Here is a 26,848-nt window from a genome sequence, read left to right as displayed (position 1 = left end):
AGACAGAACAACACACACACAAACCTACATCACACACATCTGGCCCGTTTGTAGTGATACTGTCTTCACAGAGATACGAGTCGGAGATGAACTCACGTTCTAGGAGCCGCCCTTTACAAAAACACATGTCCACATGTATACCGCTGTGACTCGGTCGCCAGAGTTTCGTCTGTGGAAACGGGTCAGTTCGCCCGAGAAGGTGAGGTTCACATTTAGGTAGGAGAGGTTATGGAATGCACGTCACCATCCCTTGAACACACCCCACTTTGATATTATATCCTTAATTCAGTAATTACGGATATAGTGACCCTGACAGACACGTCTTGGCCATAGTTTCCTGTGTCGTGAAACCTACATCATAACACCCAACGAATAGGCTATACATTTTTATGCAGATTGGCTATATGGAATAAAATTCATTGTTTTGCATACGTAACTCTTCCCAATTAATAAACGGATTGGTGAAAAATCTACAAGAAATACAGGAAAGTGAATTTCAAGACGTTTTCGGATATTATTATTCATATGGTACACGGAAGCCGGGGGCTCTTGCTGCACTAGCCAAAAAATTATTGTTACACACACACACACACACACACACACACACACACACACACACACACACACACACACACACACACAGAGAGAGAGAGAGAGAGTCCAGCTCAGGACCCTGTGTAGTGCTGCTACCACAGCAGATAAAATGGGTGTATCAGCTACATTTCCAGGTGAAAGAAAAAAATAAATAAAAACAGAATGACACTTTACAAATCTTCGGACAATTTCAATTTATCTACCGAAAAACAGTTTTTTGTATTGAAATTAAATACATGTTGGATGTTCTTAAGAATGACTTAAGCTATATTTGAAAAACTGAATACTATTTCCTCAGATTTTGATTTTCTATTTAGAACTTATTAATTAATAAATCTAACTTACAGAAGGCTGTTTTCGACCTTTCATTAAAATACAATAACGATTTAAATGCGCCATATTTCAACAGAAATTGAGTTTTTTTTTTAAATCATGTTTTATCAGTTCTGCAGGATATAAAATATGTAACCACCTCAACTGCTTTAATTCACTCCTGAGTATTGTCTAATTCTAAGAGAATCTTATCGAAACAGAAATAGCGTTACGAATTTTTCTTGCCTGTAACAGTAGCTTCTTGTGAAAGGATCTTCAGTAAACTTAAATTGATTAAAAATCATCATAGATTAACGAGTGGATAAGAACAACTAACCAACATACGAATTAAATCCATTGAAAATCACGTTGCACAAAACAAATTATGATAAAATTATTGATTTTGCTTCGGTAAAAGCGAGAAAAATTCAATTAAAATAATACATCATTGCATATTTTTAGTTTGTTATAATGTTAAAAGTACTCTATATTATATTTCATTTCTATGATTTTACTCTCTCTCTCTCTATATATATATATATATATATATATATATATATATATATATATATAAACAGCCCAGGGGCTCGCATCTGGTGAGTATGGGCTTGGCACACCCTGGGTCCTGAGCTGCATATCATCATTCTTCTCTTTCTTGGTGATTCCTTTTCTACTTCTCGCACTCAGGGTAACTCGGGAATTTTTTGGCTGGTGCAGCATAAGCCTCAGGCTTCCTTGCAACATATGGCTAATAATAAACTATCTCTAACTTTTTAAAATTTCTTTGTAGTCATGTATTTTCTTTGTAGTTTGTATAGAAACAGTCTGTAGATATAAACAAATATTTGTTTTTGTTATATTCATTGTATTATTTAAACTATTTTATTAATAAATATATGAATCATAGATCGCTGCAATAGTAATTTTTATAAATTCGTAAAGATTATACCTGCATATAATGGGGGTGTACTTGTATTACTTTTGCCCCAGGCGTGCGATTACCTAGTTCCATCTCTTGATTAGATAAGATAAAAGTAGAGGAGGATGTTTCATGAATTAATTGAAATTTTTAGTTAGGACACACATCAGGAACATACCAGCACCACAGAGTAGTACTACTCTGTACGTAGCACCTTAACATAACATGGCTTCAAGTGCTTCCGACACGCGCGCGCGCACTCACCACTGTGACTCCCGCTGGTCAGCAGCGAGATTATACATTAGTTCAGTTTTTCTCAATCGTTTTACTCTCGTGGCACATTTTCCAAAGAAGAAAAATTTCGCGGCACACCTACGTAGTCATAGAAGAAGAAATTTCTAAATTTCGCGGCACACTTGGAAAATTTTGCGGCACACTAATGTGACGCGGCACACCCTTTGAGAAACACTGCATTAGTTTGTAGCCGAGTGGGCAGGAGCGGGAGTGCAGTAGCACACGCTCTTTGAGTAGACCGGGGTTCAAGCCCCTGACTGCTGAATACGGTCGATCTGCCAACCCGCACTGGACCAGCGTGGCAGATTATGGTCCATTTCCCTCAGCATGAATTGTTGAGGAGGCTTCCACCCTGCAGTGGGTTGATAATGGCTGCACTTTACGTTTTTTTTTTTTTTTTACATCAGATTATAATTATACATTAGTTTCTTTTTAATTAAAGACAACATTTTGCAACACACAACAATCACTACTATACTCCAGTTTTATTTCTGTTTGTTATATTTAAAAATACACTTATTTGTTTTAAATGCTTTTAATATATATATTTTTTTAACTTACATGAGCATACATGAAATTTATATGTAAAAAAATAACATAATTATATAAAAACAATTACCATTAATTTTTATTATAAAACTTGGATTTATTATTATTTTTTAATTCTCGTTTTCTGCAGCACACTAATGTGCTGTGGCACTCAGATTGAGAAACACTACATTATTCAGATCCATTTTACCACATGGGCGGTCAAAATGGATAAATTTCCTTGTGCAACATTTTTTTTTTATAGTTTGTTATAGTTAAATTCTCAGGGTAACTCAACTTTTTTTGGCTGGTGCAGCATAAGTCTCAGGCTTTCTTGCACCATATGGCTAATAATAATAATTATTAACTATCTGTAATTTAGTAAAATGTGATGGAAATGCTGAAAGTTGTTGCATTCCAGATTTATAAATATGAGTTACCTACTGATGAATATATGCAATGAAATGCAGTTGGTATATTCATGAAGGATTTTAAACTATAGTGAAGTTTTTTAGATAATGATCCATTATCTTAACATCCAACCTTTCAAAAAAGGTTGGACGTTAAGTTTATTGGAGGTAGAGACCTTGTCAAAGAATGAGTGTTTAAATATATTAGTAACATCAAATTAATTGATATTAATTACATAATTCTCTTTATGATAAGTCATTTTTTGAATATTCTCAAATTATTAATTTAATTTGTTCATATTAAATGATTGGAAGAAATGAACAAGTGGGAAAAAAAAAAGTTAAAAGTGGAAGATACTTCTTAATAGTTAAACCAGAGGAATAAAAAATAATGGAATATTGAGCATGAATAATTCATCTGCATTGTAATAAGTTAATCATATAAAAAAATTTAATTTTTGGTATTTAATTTTATTAGTTTTTCATTACTTTCCTAATATCATTGCAGGTAACAACTTAATGATGACACCACCTCCTGATCTGGCTATTTTGTTTAGCGGAGATGCAGCTGAATGGGATCAGTATTTAACTGGTTGCTTTATTCAAAGTACAGACCCAATCATTATTGAACATGAACAAATAGAAAATCTACCTTTCCCACTTCCAAGTGCCAGGAGTCAGCACTTCTCTGAAGCTAAGGTCGTTTTGGTAGTAATTTCTCCAGATTTTTTAGATTTTATTGACTCTCATGCTGAAGAAATTTTTGAAATTGGCAAGCTTCTGAAGCCCACCAGTACCGTAGCTATGCTCTGTGGAGTACAAGAAAATGATATTTCACGTTTCCACAAAGCAGCTCTTGTTACTTATGATGAGTGGCCATGTTTGGTAGCCAGAGATCAAGACAAAGACTTTGTGTTAAGTGTTATTCATGAAACACAACAAATTTTATCACGTTCAAGAAAAAGACAGGCACTCCACAAACCTCATTTTAAATTGGCACCAAAAGTAGTAAGAGAGGTGAGTAAAAAAATAAATTGTCATTTAAGGGTCTATGTTTATTTAAGAGATATAAGGGAAATATCAAAAACATAGTTGATTTGGGCATTAGTAGTGGTAAATGATGCAAAAAAACAAGCTTTTACAGCATCTACATTACTTGCTTGGGTGCATGCATGTTTAAAGGCTATGGGTTATCTGTGGTGTGATATCATCAGAATATTCTGTTATTTTGTGCCTTTCTTGCTGTTGTGTGTACTCCATTCCATCACCATGCATTTCGGAAATGGTGGAAACCATTTCCAAAAGCATGGAAAGGTGATGCGAGATTTTTTTTTTTTTTTTTTTTTATTCTATATCCTTTTTTTGATTTATTGTAATCTGGCATAAGCTTGTTTTCTTGCATCATTTTTCCACCACTAATACCGAATTTCAGCAGTGTAATTTACTGCATCATTGATCATCTCCTGGTTGACTGCGCTGGCACTAAATGTTGCCAGAAATATCTGACAGGCATTCCAGTCATCCTGATCAATCTTCCAATGTACAGGTCACTGTTGAAAAAAAAAAGCCATGAATTAGGGTTGAATTTTAAAGTGTCTGCAATTCTGCCCAGACACGATAGGAGGGAGTATATGATAAGAGCCTTGTTGATCAATTTGGCCCTGAAAAGATTATGCGATTATGCAGGGCTCAAGGGGTAGAATATTTTTCAGACTGGTCTGTACTTGTTAACAGGAGAGACTGCTTCTACAGGGATGGGACACTCTTAAATAGAAAGGGTGCAAGAATATTTGCTGATGCTATCGGGGCAGTGTCAGGTGGGTTAGAAAACTGCTAGCTTGGGGGGATAAGAGGACTAATAGATTAACAGTAGCCCCTGGCAGAGGTGAAAGTTATTCTTCTATTGGAATGAGCAGCAGCCTGGAAAACAAGATGCAGGGTATTACAGAGACTGCTGGGAGTCATTGTGGTACAAGTAAACACATGGGTTGTGTTAGGGTAGCTAAGAATAGGAACAGGTGCATGTATACTTACATGTACACCAATGCTAGGAGTTTGGTAAATAAATTTTATGAATTTGAGGTATTGCTCAGAACATCAAAGGCAGATATTGTTGGGATATCAGAGACATGGTGTCACACAGATATAAGGAATGCAGAACTGGAATTTGGGGAGTACAATTGTACAGGAAGGATAGACAGGACAGGATAGGAAGGGAGGAGGGGTTATGCTATTAGTTAAATGCATAAAATCCAAGGAAGTGAAGCCAGTTGACATCACTGGACAGTGCAGTGTCGAGTCAGTTTGGTGTGACATAAGCATTGGGAGATCAAAATTGAGAGTAGGAGTGTGTTATAGACCTTATGACTCTGAGTATAATAAGAAACTGTACACGGAAATAGTGGGCCAGTAAATCAGTCTTATAATGGGGGATTTTAATTTCCCGGATACTGACTGGAATTTGTGGATTGGTCACTCGCACACTAGCAAGGCTTTTGGATTAATTGGATGATTATTTTCTACATCAGCATGTTCGGGAGGCAACTAAGGGGAGTAATATTCTTGAACTGATTATCAGTAGTGATCACAGTGTGCTGAAGTGGGATTTACTCAGAGGTAACTACCATCAAGGGTAAAGGGAAAGGTTTTTGCTTTTGTGAAGGCAACTATGGTGGTCTGTGACAGTATTTAAATTCTATATGGTGGGACCAACTGATGATGTTACCAACAGTAAATTCAAAATGGGAAGCATTCAAAGAATTTATCTTGGAAGCTACTAGGCTTTACATACCAACTAAGAAATATTGTTCGAGGTTTAGGCCTAAATGGATGTCAGATGAACCAATGATACATATGGCAGAGAAGAAAAATGCATGGGATACATATAAATTAATGGGTGACATGGAAGCCTATGAAAGATATAAGCTGGTCTGTAACCAAGTCACAAAGGAGATTAGGCAAGCAAAGGCAGATTATGAGAAATCCTTGGCAAAGGATGCAAAGAAAAACAACAGTTCTTTGCCTATGTAAATTCTAGAAGGAAAGTTATGAATCAGATTGGTACCCTGGATATTGATGGTTCAACTGTTGATGATCCTGCTCATGTGGCTAACAAACTCAATGAGTATTTTGCATCTACATTCACCCATGAGGAGTTATTCAAGGTGGGGAATGCCAGAGGTGAGTTGAACTCTGGCAGTGAGCTAGATTTTGTAATAACTGAGAGGAAAGTGGAGGAGAAATTGTTTAAGATAAACATAAGAAAAGCACCTGGGGTTGATGGAATCTATTCAGTTATATTAAAGGAGGCAGCAAAGGAAGTAAGCACAAACCCTGAGCCATAATTATGAGAGCTTCTTTGTACTCAGGGGAGGTACCCATGGACTGGAGTGTGCAAATGTGACCCCAATTCTCAAAGGAGGATCAAAGGGTGACACAAGTAATTATAGACTGTTAGTTTAACTTTTGTTCCAGGAAAATTAATGGAGGCACTGTTAAAGAAGCACTGCAGGATCATCTAGACAAGACTTCAGTTAAAACTTGGACATAGCATGGTTTTGTTAAGGAAAAGTCTTGCGTGACCAATTGGATTGGATACTATGATGTGGTCACAAAAGAACTGGATGCAGGGAATACCTTTATCATATATATGGATCTTAGAAAGGCTTTTGATACTGTTGCACATGGAAGACTGCTGCACAAATTGGAGCAGTGTGGCATTGGAGGCAAATTGCTGCTATGGATAAAGGGGTGGTTGAGGGGGAGAAGACAGTGGTAATCAATGGACAACTGCTCACTGTCCACTAATGTTATTAGTGGAGGGCCCTCAGGGTTCAGTGCTGGGTCCATTATTGTTTTCTGTATTTATAAATAATATCGATGATGGTATATCAGCTTAATATCCAAGTTTGCAGACGATACAAAGGTTGGCAGGGTGGTTAAGGACACTACTGATGCTATGCTGCTGCAACACGATCTGGAATGGTTGAGCAGATGGGTTGAGATGTGGCAATGAAGTTTAACATTGACAAATGTAAAGTACTACATATGGAAAACAGTAACCCCAGATCAACGTGTCAACTCAGTGGTACTACACTGACAATGGTAGAGAACGGAAAGGACCTGGGAGTAATTGTGCAGGCAGATATAAAGTTTTCTGAGCAGTACAGATGGTCTGCAAGAGTAGCTCATCATGTCTTGTCAATGATATACAGGAATTTTTTCTAGCAAGGGATGAGGAGGTGATTATCCCCTTGTATAAGGCAATGGTTAGGCCACACCTTGAGTATTGTATACAGGTCTGGAGGCCTCATTTTAAGAAGTATGTAGAGCTGTTGGAATGACTACAGAGAAGGGCAAGATTAGTGAATGGCACAAAGGGTTGCTCTTACGAAGAAAGACTTAAATTTTGCAAATTACAGTTTCTGGAGTCTCCAGAAACTGTAATTTGATTGATTGAGGTGTATATGATCTGATTGAGGTGTATAAAGCTTTAAATGGTTTGAGCATGCTCAGTGCTGATGGGATTCTTCCTCTTGCTCAGAATAATCACCTGAGAGGGCATAAATTCAAATTGAGGAAAGACAGATGTAGGATAGACCAACTACCTGCTTGCCTTTAGTCAGCAGGTAGTTGGTTGGTGGAACAGACTTCCATCCTTTATTGTGGAAGTTGATAGCCTAAATAAATTTAAGGCTGAGCTGGACAAGTATTTGGAACAGAGGGGTGAAATGAGACTTTTTTTTTTTTTGGCTGATGCTGCATAAGCTTGCTTTCTTGCCTCATATACATCTGCTAATGTGATAGTAATAGAGGCATGCCAATGCAAGAAAGCAAGCATTATGAGCTTATGTAGCATTAGCCAAAAAAAAAAAAAAAATTGCACAACCATTCCCTCTAAATGTTTGCCCAGTTCCTCCTTGAATTTATTTAATTTAGTTTTTATTTAATTAGTCTCAATGGTCAATATGGTTTTCTCATTGCAAAGAGTAGATATCACAGGGAAGTGAACATTACCATAAAGATTTTCTGAGAGAGAGAGCAAGCAATAACAGCAAATATATGGGCACATGGAAGAAGATATTGGAGCCCACTGCAATAGCCAATGCTCTAGGGGAAAACATTTTTCAAACATCTCTGGGATATCATCCTGTTCCCCAGAGTTTTCTGGTCCTGAAACATAAAAGTGAAAAAACGGGCCATAAATTTCACACTAAAGGGCCTTTGTTCTTACAACAAAACCATTCACTATGCAGGAATTAAAGAGCTTTCTCACTTTCTAAAGCAAGTGCTGTTGGACCAGATGGAATCCATTATGAAATGGTTAAGCACCTTTCCCCAACATCTATGGATCACCTGCTCCTTTTATATAACAAAAATCTATACTGAAGAGCAGTTTCCGGATGCCTGGCGCACGGCAATTATTCTTGCCTTTGCGAAGCTAGGAAAGGCTCCTAAAAATGACTACTAATTATCGTCCTATCGCTCTGACCAAACTGTCTGTGCAAAATCATGGAGAGAATGGTTAATCTTTGTTTAATGTGGTATTTAGAATCGAACTGCCTTCTCTCCAACGTTCAGTGCAGCTTCCACAGAAAACAGGTCCACTCTAGACCATCTTATTAGACTGGAAACATCCATCCAGGACGCTTTCCTAAAATGCGAACACTTGGTGTCAGTGTTCTTTGACATGGAGAAAAGCATATGACAACTTGGAGATTTGGCAACTTAAGATTTGCATGACCTTGGTCCTTAGAGGGTCTCTCCCCATTTTTTATTAAAACTTTGTAGCCAAGCAATCCTTCCAAGTTCGTGTAGGATCCTCACCCTCTTGTCCATTTTTGCCAAGAGGAGGGAGTACCGCAAGAATCAGTATTAAGTGGCACGCTTTTTCGCCATCAAAGTAAATTCTATCACAGATTTCAGGTGGTAGATGACTTTCATCAACCGGTGAAAATACCACCGCTTTGCTTATTGGAGGCTTGAAGTGGTGAAAACCCATGTTTTAATCTCTAGAGCAAAGTTTTCCGGCATCCCCCTCTCCCCATACTTCTCTACTTCTCCTTCAACCCATGCACGGTACTAAGTACCATAGGTTTTGATACCTTTCGTGTTTGGGGTTCTCATAAAAAAAAAAAAAAAAAAGCTTCCTCCAACTGTAAACCACACCCTCTATGTTGATGACTTTAGAATATTTTGTCAGTCATGCAACATGAGGGTTTTTGAAAGACAACTGCAATAAGCCATTAATTGCCTTAATTCCTGGGCACTTGCTAATGGATTCAGGTTCCCACCGCAGAAGACCGTTTGCGTACACTTTTGTCATAAGCGTAATCTTCATCCTGAACCTGAATTAAAGATTGGGCAAAATGCTATTCCAGTAGTGTCAGATACAAAATTCTTGGGACTTGTATTTGATAAAAAGCTGACCTTTCTAGATCACATCCGTCAATTTCGTACAAAGTGCACGAGAGGTCTTAATATTCATCGCTCTTTGTCCTCTACATCTTGGGGTGGGGACTGTTGCACCCTACTATGCATCTACTGTGCACTTGTGCAATTGAGATTAGATTATGGGTCCCAGGTGTACAATTCAGCCAGGGACAGTATTCCGATGGCTGGATCCTATCCATCATCAGGCTATCCACATCGCTACTGGGGCATATTGAACATCTCCTGTCCAGAGCCTATACGTTGAAGCAAATGAACCACCGTTATCGGTTCGACGTAAGCAGTTGTCTCTTCAATATGCTTTAAAACTGAAATCCCTGCCAGACCATCCAACTTGGCCATCTGTTTTTCAGCCCTGATGGGAAAGTTTGTACAATGCCCATCAGACTGCCAATCGTCCTTTTTGGTATTCATGTCCAAGTGCTACTCAAACTGAAAATCAAGGTAGACAAGGTTGCCCAAAAACACCAAATCAGCCCCTTCCACCCTGGCATGATCACGTTCCAATATGCGACTTTTCCCTTAAAATCTGGGGAAAGTCGGACACTCCATCGTCTGTCAACCTGCAGCTTTTTTTCAGCACACAGAGCTGAACATTAAGTTCATGCCAGTTTACACAGATGGCTCAAAGTCAGAATTCAACACAGGATCTGCTGCTGCTATCTTTGCAGACACCACTATATCAGAGCAGATTCTCCCTGAATGCAGCATATTCACTGCAGAGCTACCCGCTATACAGTTAGCCTTGGATCGTATTAGTAAATGCCAGCACCAACGGTTCTTTTTATATTCTTATGCTTTGAGCGTCTTACAGGCTTTATTTTCTGTGAGATATAATCCTCATCCAGTTCTGTCCCAAGTTCAGCAGAAGATTCACTCTCTCCATGAACGTGAATATGATATCCGCTTGTGCTGGATTCCCAGCAACATTGGGATTAGGGGAAATGATTTGGCTGACATTGCAGCCAAATCAGCAATTTCTTCTAATAATTGCTTGTCAGTCCCCTATACAGACTACAGGCAAGTAATACACAAAACGATTCACACCTTGTGGCAAGATACATGGAATAGACAGACAACCAATAAATTACATCAGATAAAGCCTGTAATTGAACCGTGGCAGTCTAGTCTGCACAGAAATTGTAAGGAGGAAGTTGTTCTGGCACGGACCGGCATAGGACACAGTCATCTGACACATTCTTTCTTGCTGAGGGTTGATGACCCTCATGTGTGAGTCCTGTGATTCAGTTTTATCCCTGAAACATTTTAATTGAGTGCCCAGGTTTTAGTAATATGTGCTTTACCGTGTTTAACCATCTGACTGCATCTTATACACTCAGTCAGATTTTATCTGACAATGACAAGGTGTCAGCTCTTTTTAATTTTTTGCAGCTTACTAATTTATATACATGTATATAAAATAAGCTTTATATGTTTTTAGAATATATACCATGTTTTAAACTTACACCTAATCTTTTGACCAGGTAACCTCTTTTAAAGTTACCAGAATCTATTTTTACCTTTTTTCTTGGCATATAATAGCCACTGCTGTAATATGCCATTAAAATTTTAAACCAAACCAATCCATACAGGGAGTTTCACTGTCTGCCTTCCTTTGATCAAGAAAAAATAATCTTCAGTTGAATATGTCTGTATTGGAGCAGTTATTTTTGCTTGTGCAGTCATCCTGAATGTATCTATAAAAAAGTCTGCTGTGATCTATTCATGTTTTTAAAACTGTTACATGGTGTATATATATTCATGGATGTATACCCATGAATATATATTTTTTCAATGATTCAGATGTGCTAGAGAAAAATCTTAAGTTACATTCTAGAAGCCTCTTTTTATATGCTTGTTACTCTTGAAACATAACTGATATCCACTGAATTCATTTCCAACATACTTTCATTTCATACTTTTATATGTTATACATTATATAATGTGTACTATGGAACAACCTTTGCTATATTTCAGGGCAACAGTAAAGTGTTCGTAATATTAAATAAAGCTCTTGCAGACAGGCAGAAGGTGCAGATTTTATTGGAAGGAAATGGGGTAAGGGAAGTAAACACAAAACGGCGCAATCCATATACCTTGCAGTTTGTTGTCCCAGGTAAAATATGTATTTTTTCTTTTAAATCTGTTACTGTAGCTTGTGTAATTTAAATTTTTGTATGTAGATATAGTGAAATGCCTTTTGGGTGGATTATAATACTCTTTGGGATATGACTATTTTCTTACTGTATACCACTTGTGTAAAAAAAAAAAAAAACCACACACACACAATCAAACATACAAAATCTGTGAATACAAACAAGTTGTGATCCAACATTGCAGCTAAAGGTGAATAGGGAGTGAAGAGAATAATATTACTGTTATCGCTCTGAATGACATTATTGAGATACTTGAATTTAGAATGTTGTGGGCTTGTTTATTAGGCTGTTACTTATTTTGAAATATAAGACTACAAAACTGCCCATCCACTTAATATCTGGACCCCTTGAACTCAAAATAGTGAATAGCAGAATCCAGCGAAATGCAGCTTGAAAGCAAAATATTATGGCAAAAGAGAACCAAGGCCATGCCCATCTAACTTTAACCTGGTAGATGGGCCATGGCCTTAGAGACCACACAATTTAAATGATATTGTGCTCTTCATCTACAGGTAACCATCATATAACAAGGTAGTTAGTTTCTATAAAATCTTGTGTAGTGCGAAACCATCTTATACGGGACAAAGAACCAGTACAAAGGGAGGGAGTTACGTTCCAATAGCTAACCAAAATACGCCATTTCGTTAACAAAACTGACAAAAATACACCATTCTAGATTTCATGTATCTTCTCTCTCTCTCTCTCTCTCTCTCTCTCTAAAAAATCATTAGTCTGGGTTTGTTTGCTTTTGCGTGATAGATCTTCGTAATTTCATTGGATAGAACTAATCATTTTTGAAGCACCCTTTTGAACTCTAAGCTCCTTTCAGTCGAAGAATATGAATTCAAAAAATAAGATTCTAATTGCTCGGCTGACTTTATGCCTTTCCGTATACTTTTTAGTGTAAAATTTGGAAGTTCAGAATTTTCATCTGTGCTATCATCCTCTGAATTTATTTGATTTGCCTCTGATGCTATTTCCACCAAATCCGCTTTGCCATCCTCGTTTTCTACCACTAATTCTTGAAAGTCTTCAGTAATCTTTTTTTTTTTTTTTTTAGGAGCTTCAGTGATTAAGGCTATGTTGCTCTGTGTGTTCAAATTGCATGTGTTCTAAGGTAGATTTTGTTTTTCTGAATGAAAAACCAGAGTTGTGGCAGAAAAAAACCATGCTATCCTTGACTGAGACAGACTAATTCAGCCACGTTGTGAAAAAGACCAATAAAAATTCCTTCCATTATCGGCGGGATTCGAACTTAGGTCTTTTTAATAATTTTTTCCAACACTCATTTAATGTTGACAGTTTTTTTACTTTGAGTGATAAAGCTGATTCTGATACAGTCCACAATGGAAAAACGTTTCCATGCCTCTATCAGTTCAATATTCCATCAATTCAATCTGGAATAAATTTTTTCCAAAATGCATTGTAACGATTTTCTGATGTAACAAGTTTCAAAGTTTAGATATAATGTCTTGATCTAATTAAAGAAGTTGGACTAGGTGGTAGGAACATTACTTCAACGTTTGGATGACTTGAATCTTTTGGATGGTCCAGCACATTATCCGACAGTAATAAAACTTGGAAATCTAGATTTTTTTCACAAGTTCAATAGCACAGAACCTATTGAATGGGGATTTCCCAATTTTTTTTTTTTTTTTTTTTGCAATAAAATTAGCAAGCCAAAAGTGGGGATTCACAAAAAAATGGGAGTTTTTAAAAATTATATCCAACATAATAGCAGAATCCCCTCCCCCGCACAAAAGTTAAAAAATACAGTCTTATGTGAGGTTGCCACAATTCTCTAACCGTGTTACTGTGAAACCATGTTATATAAGTACTGTTGCACGAGGATTGCCCCATTTTATCAATCATGTTAGAGCAAAACGGTGTTGTAGAAGTACAGTGTTATATTGGGGTTGCCTGTATTCTGCTTGGTCCACACATCTGAAACTCCCAATACACTTTCAATAAAAGTGTTCTTTGATTTCTCCATTGAAAATTTCTGAAATCTGTTAGTTATCATCTAAATGGAAAAATTAGAGGATCAAGTTAAGTTGCAGCTCTAGCTTTCGCTTTGCATCTTGGAAGAATCTAGCTGCCATACAATTGTTGAAGCACGTACATCATTTGATTGACATTTTACTCAGTCAAAATAATAATGGAGATAATATTCAAAACTGACAAGGGAGATGATAAAAAAAATGTGCATAAAGTGCATGTCTAAACCACTGCATAGAAGTTATTTAAAAATATTTATTTAATTTAATATTTAATTATTTAAAAAATAAAGTTTTTAATATAAAATGGATTTTCACAATTGTGTTGATAATAGTTTAGTTGACTCATCTGATTGTTTCAAGTTAAAGCCAGTCAGCCGCAACCATTGTATTGTACTGCCTGTAATAGCAGATGATATAGATATAATAGTAATAGAGACATGTGATGCAAGAAAGCAAGCATATGAGCTTATGTAGCATCAGCCAAAAAAAAAATTTGCACAACCATTCCCTCTAAATGTTTGTCCAGTTCTTCCTTGAATTTATTTAAGCTATCAACTCCACAATGACTGATGGAAGTTTCTTCCAGCAATCAACTACCCACTGGTTAAAGGAAAATTTCTGCACATCTATTTTACAACTGTCTTTTCTCAATTTGAATTTATGCCTCCTTGGGTTTATAATCTAAGCAAGCGGAAGAATCCCATCAGAATTCAGTATGCTCAACCCATTCAAGGCCTTATACACCTCAATCAGATCACCTCGCAGGTGTCTAGTCTCCAGCAGCTGTAATTTGCGGAACTTAAGCCTCTCTTGGTAAGAGGATCCCTTCATTCTCCTCACCAATCTTGTTACCCTTCTCTGTACACACTCAAGCAAATCTACATCCTTCCTAAAACGAGGCCTCCAGACCTGTATGCAGTACTCAAAGGCGTGGCCTGACCATTCCCTTATACAAAGGGAATAATCACCCCCTTTTCCCTACTAGCAAAATTCCTGTATATCATTGACAAAACCCCATGACCTGCTCTTTAGCCTGTCTGAATTGCTCAGAAAACTTTATCTGACTGCACAATTACTCCCAGGTCTTTCATTTTTCTACCACCCTAAACGTGCGCCTCCGTAGCCAGGTGGGAAGGAGCAGCAGTGCGTAGCACATGCTTCTTGATTAGACCGGGGTTCGAGCCCGTCACCACCAAATACGGAGTATGCGGAAAGGTCAAGGAATGACCACCGCATATCCCGGAGCAATATGGCCTTAGTTGCTAATGCTCCTAAAAACCAAATAACAAACATAACAAACCACCCTAAACGTAGTACCACACAGTTGGTATGGTCCTCTGGGATTACTTCTACCCATATGCAGTACTTTGCATTTGTCAATGTTAAACTTCAGTTGCCACTTTTCAGCCCATCTGCCCAAATTTTCTAGATCCTGTTGCAGTAGCATACTGTCATTAACATCTTTGCCAACCTTTGTAGGCCCCCGGGTGCCAACCGATTCTTGAGGCCAAGTGATCTTCTGTGCTAATAGTACTGAGATTCCTAAAGCAATTTTCTAAAGCGACTGAGTTTTTACTTGTTTTATTTCATTCATAAGTCTTTCTGTTGATTAGCTCTACTTTTTAAAAGTATAGAAAGAGAGCCAGAAAAAGGAAAGTACCTCTTTCATTATTGTATATACTAACTGTACTAACTCCTACACTTGGCCACAAGCGGCACTGCTCCTGCCTCCCCGTGGCAGGGCCGGTAACCTGGGTGGAAAAACTAATTCCCCAGGGTGAAAAGCAGTCAACATGGATAAAGAAAATTATCCAGCTGTAGAGCCTTCAAGCTCAAATACCATAAATTGTTATAATTCTGATGAAGGTAGTGTGCAACATAAGTGCTTAAAAATAGATAATCATCAACCTGAGTATCCAACTTTCCTGATTATCCGTTCCTTAACTAGTCAACCAGTGAGCAAACTCTCTCCATTTATTATACAGAGATTTCTAGATAATGTTGCTGGATCACCTAAAATGGTCAATACAGTCAGGGGATTTGCTTGTGGAAACTACACAGTCGAAACATTCAGAATTGTTGCTAAAGATGACAACATTTGGTGGTATCCCTGTTAAAATATCTTCTCACTCAACCCTAAATAGTTCCACAGGTGTTATCTCTGAGTGGGATCTATTGAATGTAACAGAAGAGGAGCTTGTACAAGAACTTAAAGATCAAAAGGTGATACAAGCTAAGAGAATTTTGACTCGTAGAGATATGGAGACTGGATTTTCATCAGGTCAAACGGATGACGTAGAAGAGGGTACAGATTCCGGACGTCCCAATTTTCCTAGAAAAGATAAAATGAAATACGACCGTCAAAAGCAACCCACTCACAAGAAACAGACAGACTTGCCTTCCCTCCTCAAACCCCGATAATGCAGAACATTGTTCAATGGAATTGCAGAGGTTTACGCAGCAATACCGATGACATCTATGATTTAATCTCCCGATATGGTCCTATAGCCGTTTGCATACAAGAGACTAATCTAACTCCACAAGTCACTCCATATCAATCAGAAATTTTACATTTTACAGAAAAGATAAACTCCTCATTATCCGCACGTAGAGGCGTCACGATTCTAGTTGACTGTAAAATACCATCTAGAAACATTCCGCTTCAAACCCACTTAGAAAGCCATTGCCGTACGTGTATCAGTTGGGCAAATTCTAACTCTAGTATCTCTGTACCTTCCACCTAACAAGATGTGCACGTTTAAAGAACTAGAAGACCTTATAAGACAGATACCACCACCTTTTTGTATCCTTGGTGATTTCAACGCGCATCATCCATTGTGGGGATCAGGCCATATGGACAGTAGAGGACACTTGATCGAGACGATACTAGACCAACTGAATCTAACATTACTGAACACTGGTGAAAATACTTATACTCACTTTCCCACTGGATCTATGTCAGCAATTGATTTAACACTGTTCCCCCATATTATACCCCAGTAAAGAATGGACAGTATTAAACGACCCACACAACAGTGATCACTTTCCAATCATATGCAGAATCCAAACGCTTCAAACATCATATCCTGATAATCGCTCAAAATGGAAATTCTCCAGAGCAGACTGGAAAAAGTTTTCAACCCATCTTTCTTTTGATAGCCAATTGATCAAACTACAATCCATTGATGATGCCACAGAGCATATAACCAGACAAATACTGACCACTGCCTCCGAAGCAATACCTCAAGCCTCCACATTTAAACACAAAAACCTTAAACACTGGTGGAATGAAGCTTGTACCAATGCCAAAAAGGAAAAAAATAAAGCTTGGAACCTGTTCCGGAAGTTCCCAACTACCAACAACCTAATTCAGTATAAAAGGCTAAAGTCAAAAGCTAGGCAAGTTAGAAGAAAAGCCAAAAAGGAATCATGGATACAGTTTGTCTCCACTATTACAAAGGATACTAGCAGTCGTCTCATCTGAAAAAAGATTCGGCAATTAAATGGGAAATATCCACCTCTTCCTTCTCCCATCTTAAACAAAAATGGACAGGAAATTTCTTCTTGTCAAGAAATAGCTAACGTCCTTGCAGAGAACTTTTACCAAACATCTGCCACGTCAGCATATAGCAACTCTTTTCTTAAAATCAAAGCTTCAGCAGAAAGGTACAAAATAAATTTCCATACTTCCCAATATATTGGCTATAATCAACCGTTTAACCTATTTGAACTGCAAACAGCATTAAAGAGATCACCTAACAGTGCAGCTGGACCTGATGGTATATATTATGTAATGCTGAAACATATAAACAGTGCATCCTTGAATTTATTATTAATGTTCTATAATCGGATTTTTCTTGAGGGTACATAACCATCTTCCTGGCATCATTCCATCATTATGGCCTTTCCTAAACCAAGAAAAGATCACACATTTCCAGAAAATTACCAACCTATTTCTCTAACTAGCTGCCTAAGTAAAATCCTAGAAAGAATGATACACAGACGGCTTACCTGGGCTCTTGAAACTAAAGAACTCATGAACAACAACAGATCCACTTTAGATCTAACGGTGAAAGCCGAGACTAACATCCGCAATGCTTACATCAAAAATGAACATCTTGTAATGGTAAGTCTTGATATAGAAAAGGCTTTCGACACTACCTGGAGATACGGCATATTGAGAGAGCTTCATTCCATAGGATTGCGAGGGCACTTACCAGAATTCATTAAAAATTTTATTCAACACAGAACCTTTCAGGTCCGCTATCAATCTGTACTTTCCCGGTCCTACGCTCAAGAAGAAGGTATCCGCAAGGATCAGTACTGAGCTCTACCCTTTTTTCACTTAGACTGAACACCATAACATACAACATCCCAAATACTGTAGAACTATATATGTATGCTGATGATCTAACTATATCTTGCCGTTCCCAAAATATACATACCATTGAAAGACAGCTGCAACTCTCTATAAATAAATTGGAGGCATGGGCAATGCAGAATGGATATCGTTTATCAGATCAAAAAACAATTGCAGTTCACTTTTGCAAAAAACATAAGCTACACCCAGAACCAGAACTCAGATTAAAAAACCATTTGTTCCCTCTCACCAGTAATTTCCGTTTTTTAGGCCTAATATTGGACACCAAACTGAACTTTGTTTCACATATCACATACCTCCGAACTGTCTGTCTAAAGAAACTTAATATACTTAGGTCCATTTCTGCTATGACATGGGGAGCTGATAGATACACTCTACTACATTTGTATCGTGCTATTATCAGATCTCGTTTAGACTACGGTGCTATTGTATATGATTCAGCTAGGAAAAGCACATTAATCAGACTTAATACCATCCAACACAGTGCCCTTCAAACTGCTCTGGGCGCATTTAGAACATCCCCTGTTCAGAGTCTGTATGTAGAGGCACACGAACCTCCACTTCACCTTCGAAGGAAAATGTTGCTTCTAAATTATGCAACTAAAATTCAGAGCCTTCCAGACCATCCCATTCGACCATCGCTTTCCAACCCTGAGTGGACAATGTTCTATAACAGTAAACTGAATGAAAATAGACCAACTGGCATGAGACTAAAAGATTTGCTTCACACCTGGAATATTGATTTTGATAACATACTTAAAGAAAGCGATATTCCTGATCCACCCTGGTCTGTAAATCTCCCTCACTGTGATACACACTTTCAGCAATGGGGAAAGAACTCCCTGGCAAATGAAAATATCAAACAACTACATAAAGAACATGCCCTCAACAATATACAAAGCTACCAAATATATACAGATGGCTCAAAAACAGATTCTACAGTTGGTGCCGCAGCTGTCTTTCCATCTTTTACAGTCTCCATATCACTACCAGTTGAATGTAGCAGTTATACTGCTGAGTTATATGCAATTAAACTAGCCTTACAGAATATTAACACTATCCACAATACTAGCAGTATAATATACACTGATTCATTGAGTGCAGTGTCTGCTTTGGGTAATCAGTTTTCGATATCACAACCAATCGAAAAACAAATCATTTGCTACTTAAACCACCTACGAAGTAGGCATCATAAAGTGAAATTCTGCTGGATCCCAGGGCAGTCTGGTATCTTAGGCATGAGAGAGCAGATCAGGCAGCCAAAAATCCAAACAGTACAACACCAGCAAATTATAAAGTACCATATAGAGATTATTTGAAGCATATAAAAAAAGTCTATATGTTTCAGTGGTCAGAAATATGGAAGGCACAAAGTAATAACAAGTTGCTCCAAATCAAAAAAGAACCTGCGTTATGGATTTCCAGCTTTAGACAAAATAGACAGGAAGAAGTTGTTCCAGCAAGACTAAGGATTGGACATACTCATCTAACCCATATGTTTCTACTCATGGGGGATGACCCACCTCGATGCACACATTGTTCACTACCGCTTACAGTCAAGCATATACTTTTAGATTGTCCTCACTATTCTCCTTTCAGAAGAATTTTCCACTCTCAATCACAACTACAAGAACCGTTATCGCTTAACCACATGATTGGCAATAGTGCTAACCTAGCTACACTCTATACATTTCTGAAGGAAATACATATATATGAATTCCTATGATGCCAAAATAGAACATATTATATTACCTTAGAATAATAATGTAGAACCTGGCACATTTTGGCCTTAGCTGCCCTTGTGCCTTTAAACACCAATACCAATACTCGTAGAGATGGCAATCTCATTCCAACCCGTAGTGTAATTCTCACATTCAATACTCCAAACTTACCAAATACTGTAAAAGCTGGTTATCTAAATTGCCATATCCGCCTGTATATACCAAATCCAATATGGTGTTATAAGTGTCAGAAGTTCAGACTCTCTTGGGCAACATGTCGAGGAAACACAATATGCCCAAAATGCGGATCCCGGGATCACACTCAAACCGACTGTACTGCAACATCTAAAGTTTGTCCTAATTGCAAGGAAGATCATCCTTCATATTCTAAAAATTGTGAGTTATGGAAACTTGGGAAAAAAATACTGAAATTTAAAGTTGAACACAAAGTGACCTATCAGGAAGCAAGATGACAAATACTGAAAGATACTTCTGCACGCACATATGCAAATGTTACAAAGAAATATCGTTCTGTTGCTGCACAAACCAATGACTCAGTTCCACCGAACATATCACTTGCTGAATGGGCTAGAGCTCAGCTTTCAGTTCCTCAGCCATCCTTGAAGCAAAACAACAGAGACCAGACTTGTAATACTTTAATTTCCATCCACACTACTAGTGGCATCAAGTCCCAAAGTGAGACCAGGATGGCAAAAGCTGAATCTTCTACTAAAACCCAAATTAATACTGCAGAAATGGATACAGATGACAAAACTCAACAAGAACCTATATTAGAAATTCATGCCGAAGAAGATGTGGACACTGGACGGCCTACCTTTCCTAAAAAAGATAGATAAAATTAAAATGATTGCAGTAAGCCTACTGCCTCTAAAAGGCAACTGGATCATCCTACCACTAAAACTAAATAATGAAGTGCATTTTACAGTGGAATTGTCGAGGACTACGTACTAATACAGATGAACTTTATGACCTAATCCGATATTTCAATCCAGTAGGCATTTGTTTACAGGAAACATTTTTAACTCCACAAGTTACCCCCTCAATAAAGAAATATACTTTGTACAGGTGTTACAGGAATGCAGCAACTGCAGCCCATAGAGGTGTAGTAGTTTTAGTATCCATTACACATCCATCTAGGCAAATCCCCTTAAACTAATTTAGAAGTTGTGGCTGTAAGAATAGAACTTGGAATAATTTTTTCTCTTGCATCTATTTATCTTCCACCGAACCAAACGTATATACTCAGACTTTGATGAGCTCCTTGCCCAGATACCACCTTCTTTTTGTTTGATGGGTCACTTTAATGGACACCACCCATTATGGGGAAGTCTCCATATGGATAAAAGAGAGCAGCTAATAGAAACATTACTGGACAAACAAAATCTAACTCTGCTGAACACCAGTGCACATACTCATTTTCGTTTTCCCTCAGGAAATACTTCAGCCATAGATCTATCTATCTGTCTGCTCCCCTGCTCTGTACCCAAGTATACATTGGGTGGTATTGGATAATCACCACAATAGTGATCATCTTCCAATTACTTGTAAACTCCAAACTACCCCCACCTATCCGGAAACTCCAAACTACCCCCACCTATCCGGAGGAGAAACTGTTGAAGATAAACACAAGAAAGGCACTCGGGGTGGATGGGATCTATCCAGTTATATTAAAGGAGGCAGTAAAGGAAGTAAGCAAACCCTTAGCCATAATTATGAGAGCTTCCTTGGACTCAGGGGAGGTACCCATAGACTGGAAATGTGCAAATGTGACCCCAATTCACAAAGGAGGATCAAAGGCTGACACAAGTAATTATAGACCTGTGAGCTTAACTTCTGTTCCAGGAAAATTAATGGAGGCACTGGTCAAAGAAGCACTGCAGGATCATTTAGACAAGACTTCAGTTATAGCTCAGACACAGCATGGTTTTGTTAAGGGGAAGTCTTGCCTGACCAACTTGATTGGATACTATGATGCAGTCACAAAAGAACTGGATGCAGGGAATAACTTTGATATTATATACTTGGATCTTAGAAAGGCTTTTGATACTGTTGCACATGGAAGACTGCTACACAAATTGGAGCAGTGTGGCATTGGAGGCAAATTGCTGCTATGGATAAAGGGGTGGTTGAGGGGGAGAAGACAGAGTGGTAATCAATGGACACTGCTCATCGTGGACTAATGTTATTAGTGGAGTCCCTCAGGGCTCAGTGTTGGGTCCATTATTGTTTTCTGTATTTATAAATGATATTGATGATGGTATATCAAGTTATGTCCAAGTTTGCAGACGATACAAAGGTTGGCAGGGTTGTCAAGGACACTACTGACACTATGCTGCTGCAACAGGATCTGGAAAGGTTGAGCAGATGGGCTGAGAGGTGGCAAATGAACTTTAACATTGACAAATGTAAAGTACTACACATGGGAAACAGCAACCCCAGAGCAACGTATCAACTCAGTGGTACTACACTGACAGTGGTAGAGAATGAAAGAGACCTGGGGGTGGTTGTGCAGGCAGATATGAAGTTCTCTGAGCAGTGCAGATGGGCTGCATGAGTAGCTCATGGAGTATTGTCAATGATATACAGGAATTTTTCCAGCAGGGATAAGGAGGTGATTATTCCATTGTATAAGGCAATGGTCAGGCCACACCTAGAGTACTGTATACAGGTCTGGAGGCCTCATTTCAAGAAGGATGTAGAGCTGCTGGAACGAGTACAGAGAAGGGCAACAAGATTAGTGAATGGAACAAAGGGGTGCTGTTACGAAGAAAGGCTTAAGTTTTGCAAATTACAGTGTCTGGAGACTAGGCACCAGCGAGGTGATCTGATAGAGGTGTATAAAGCCTTGAATGGTTTAAGAATGCTCAATGCTGATGGGATTCTTCCTCTAGCTCAGAAAAATCACCTGAGAGGGCATAAATTCAAATTTAGGAAAGACATGTAGGATAGACGTGCGGAAATTTGCATTTAGCCAGCGGATGGTTGGTTGATGGAACAGACTTCCATCCCTTGTGGTGGAGGTTGATAGCCTAAATAAGTTTAAGGCTCAGCTGGACAGGTATTTTGAACGAACAGAGGGGTGAAGTGGAAGTGGGTTTTTTTTTGGCTGATGCTGCATAAGCTTGCTTTCTTGCATCAAATGTCTCTACTAATGCTAATGTTAACTTGCAGAAGATGGAAATTTACAAAGGCAAACTGGGAAAAATTTTCCTTGAGTACAATTTTAGATAAAAACTTCATTCTGAACCAGTCAATAGATGAAGCTAATGACCATATTACTAAATGGATACTAGCAGCACCTGACAAAGCTATTCCTCAGTCGTCAACTCATCCACGCAGGTGCAAAAACTACTGGTGGAATGATGAATGTAATAGAGCAAAAAAGAAAAGAACAAAGCTTGGAATATTTTCCGCAAGCATCCCACTATTATTAACCTTATAAATTACAAGAAACTAAATGCTAAAGCACGACAAATAAGAAGGAAAGCCAAAAAAGATTCCTGGATACAGTTTGCTTCCACTATCACCAAAACACCCAATATTAGATTAATCTGGAGGAAAATCCAACATCTAAATGGCAAATATCCATTGTCATCCTCTCCAATATTGATCTGTAATGGACAGGAACTGTCTTCCCCCAAAGACATGGCAAACGCTTTTGCTAAAGCCTTTGCAAAAATTTCAGCAGCAAATTCATATGATGCTTCATTCCAACAAATTAAAGTGGTAGCAGAAAGGTGTAAGTTAAATTTCAAAACTGGTCTGTCTCTTCCCTATAATCAGCCTTTTACTATATCCGAGTTAACAGATGCTCTTAACAGAGCACCCAATAGTGCAGCTAGCCCTAATGGTATATTTTATATTATACTAAAACACTTGAATGATACTGCTTTACAAATTCTTTTAATATTTAACAGAATTTTTGAGGAACATGTTTATCCCTGCTCTTGGAGACATTCACTTGTATTAGCAATCCCTAAACCAGGAAAAGACCTCTCTAATCCAGAAAATTATCGTCCAATTTCCTTAACTAGTTGTTTGGGGAAAACAATGGAGAAACACTTGAATGATACTGCTTTACAAATTCTTTTAATATTTAACAGAATTTTTGAGGAACATGTTTATCCCTGCTCTTGGAGACATTCACTTGTATTAGCAATCCCTAAACCAGGAAAAGACCTTTCTAATCCAGAAAATTATCGTCCAATTTCCTTAACTAGTTGTTTGGGGAAAACAATGGAGAAAATGGTTCTCAAGCGCCTCACCTGGTTTCTTGAGTCACATAACATCTTACATAAAAATCAGTATGGCTTTCGGCAAAATAGATCTGCATTAGATATGATGACCAAAGCAGAATCAAACATCAGAAACGCTTTTGTCAGAAATGACCACCTCGTTATGGTAAGTTTCGATTTAGAAAAGGCCTTTGCTGCAATACGGCGTTTCAGTATTCTACGGGATCTTTACACCTTTGGTCTACGAGGCAGGCTTCCTTTGTTTATTCAGACCTTTCTCCAGGGCAGATCCTTTCAGGTTAGTCTCTAAATGATCTTTCTAGAATAAACAGGAGGAGGGGGTCCCTCAAGGATCCATCTTGAGTCCTATGCTATTTTTAATAAGAATAAACAATATCATCCATGATATTCTAAGCACAGTAGAATTATATCACTATGCAGATGATCTCATGATTTCGTACCAAGGAAATACTATGAATTCTATTGAGAGACGGCATCAGATCTCAAGTTGAGCTGTGGATGTCTCGCAATGGCTACCGCTTATCAGCACAAAAATCTAACTGTATTCACTTCTGTAAAAAACATAAAATCCACCCTGAGCCTGAACTGCATCTTAAATTTCACCATACCTCTTTCCAATAGTATCAGATTTCTTGGCCTTATCCTGGACAATAAATTAAACTTCTTACAACACATCACATATCTGAGAACCATTTGCTTGAAAAAATTAAATATCCTCAGAGTACTATCTTCTTTGATGTGGCGTGCTGACCGATATACTCTGCTTCAGCTATATCAGGTATTAATCCGATCTCGCTTGGATTACGGAGCTTCAGTCTATGACTCTGCCAGAAAAAGTGCACTAACTCGGCTAGACACTATCCATCACAGTGCCCTAAGAACTGCTTTAGGAGCATTCAGAACATCCCCTGCAAAGTCTATATATAGATGCACACGAACCTTCACTCCATCTTCGAAGGAAAATGTTGATTCTCAACTATGCAGCAAAAATACGGAGTCTTCCCTTTCATCCTATCTCGCCATACTTATTTGAGCCCCAATGGACCAGCCGACCGGGCTAGCCGGGTGGGTAAAGTGCCTGCCTGGCAACCCAAAGGTCGCGGGTTCAATTCCCGCCTCGGGCTTGGATCAAAGTACTACAAAAACCTTGGGAGGTGCATTATGGCCACAGAAGCCTATGCGCTAACAACTACCAAAAAAAAAAAAAAAACCCAATGGACCACATTTTATCAAAACAAACCTAACGAAAACAAGCCTATTGGGATAAGGTTGCTACAGTTAACACAATGTTGGAATCTAGACATGGGTAATGTCTTTCAGGAAATGAGCACTTACAACTCTCCGTGGTCTGATAATACACCAGTCTGTGATTTCTCATTCCATCAATGGGGGAAAAAGTGAGCAGCAGCATCAGGAAACTCCATGCTGCACACGTAGCAGAAAATTCTGTTTTTTCGAATATATACTGATGGCTCAAAAACAAGTACGACAGTCGGTGCAGCGGCAGTTCCTTCTATCGTTTCTAGTTCTGTGTCCCTTCCAAAGGAATGCAGAGTCTATTCTGCTGAACTGTGGGTGATTACAATAGCTCTGGATCACGTGATTAATCTGTCCAGGAAGCAAATTATGATCTACTCTGATTCTCTGAGTGCAATAAAATCATTGAAAAATCCATCCAAACCAATCCACCCCATCTTGAAGCAAATTAGATCACAGATTATTACATTACAAGCTGTAAACCAATCAGCCACTTTCTGTTGGATACCAGGTCATGTACACATCAAAGGAAATGAATATGCAGATCAAGCTGCTAAACATCTAATCACTGCAAGATCTAATTGCCACCATATACAGACTACAAATCAATCATAAAAAAAAAAACATGTGTGAAGAGCAATGGTTGCAAATCTGGCAGGCTCAGTATGGCAATAAACTGCTTCAATTTAAACAGGAACCTAAGTTGTGGCCATCAAGCATGCAATCAAATAGGCAAAAGGAGGTGATCCTGGCTAGGATGCGCAGTGGGCATACGTATCTAACCTATATTTATCTACTCAAGGGGGAAGATCTGCCTATTGTACACTTTGTCAGACTACACTTACGGTGAGGCATATTCTAATAAATTGCAATCATTATAATTATCGAAATAATTTTCAAATTGCTTTCACATCTGCAAGAACCTTTGGCATTACCCCATCTGATTGGAGACAATGCAAATCTAGCTGAGTTCTTTTATTTCTTAAAGCAGATGGGATTATTTTACATATTTTGACTTGTAATTGCACTACTGAATAGAATCAGGCACAATATGGCCTTAGCAGCCCTTGTGCCACTAAACAATATATCAACCAACCAACCTTTGTATCCTCTGCAAACTTCGACACTAAGCCTGATATACCTTCATCAATATCATTGATAAATATACAAAGCAACAGTGGGCCCAACACCGAACCCTGTGGAACTCCACTGGTACATGCAGCCATGCATGTACCTCTCTGTATAAATCCAGTCATGTACCCATGGCTGGATTTACACAAGATAGACAAGCTACAGCTTAGGGCCTCACAATACAAGGGGCCTCTGCATCAGTATAGAAAAAATAATAAAAAATAATTTATAAATAATGAGCATCACTATACAAAAATATGAAAATTATTGTTGTTATTATACACTTTCTTTTATTTGCTGTAAAAAAAAAAATAATTTATCCCAATATACTTTCGGTTGTTTTCACAAAGTGCACCTTTATTTTTTTTTAAACAAAAATGAATTAAAATGTCTTTTGTTTCATTATATTATTAATTTA

The 26,848-nt window shown here is 38.1% G+C and overlaps 1 protein-coding gene across 1 annotated transcript in view; it reads left to right on the top strand.

The window, feature by feature from the left end:
• The window catches only part of LOC150088162 (uncharacterized), a 263,728-nt gene that overhangs the window by 87,088 nt on the left and 149,792 nt on the right, over positions 1-26,848 (top strand). The window contains exons 2-3 of the mRNA XM_090370052.1: positions 3,566-4,074; positions 11,485-11,623. Coding sequence (XP_090226178.1) covers positions 3,566-4,074; positions 11,485-11,623 — 648 coding nt within the window. The remainder of the gene's footprint in view (positions 1-3,565; positions 4,075-11,484; positions 11,624-26,848) is intronic.

The sequence above is a fragment of the Mastigoproctus giganteus genome, chromosome 3, assembly GCF_048544385.1.
Source record: "Mastigoproctus giganteus isolate SK-2022 chromosome 3, ASM4854438v1, whole genome shotgun sequence".
Taxonomy (NCBI): Eukaryota; Metazoa; Arthropoda; class Arachnida; order Uropygi; family Thelyphonidae; genus Mastigoproctus; species Mastigoproctus giganteus.
This window is presented reverse-complemented; position numbering and strand designations above follow the sequence as displayed.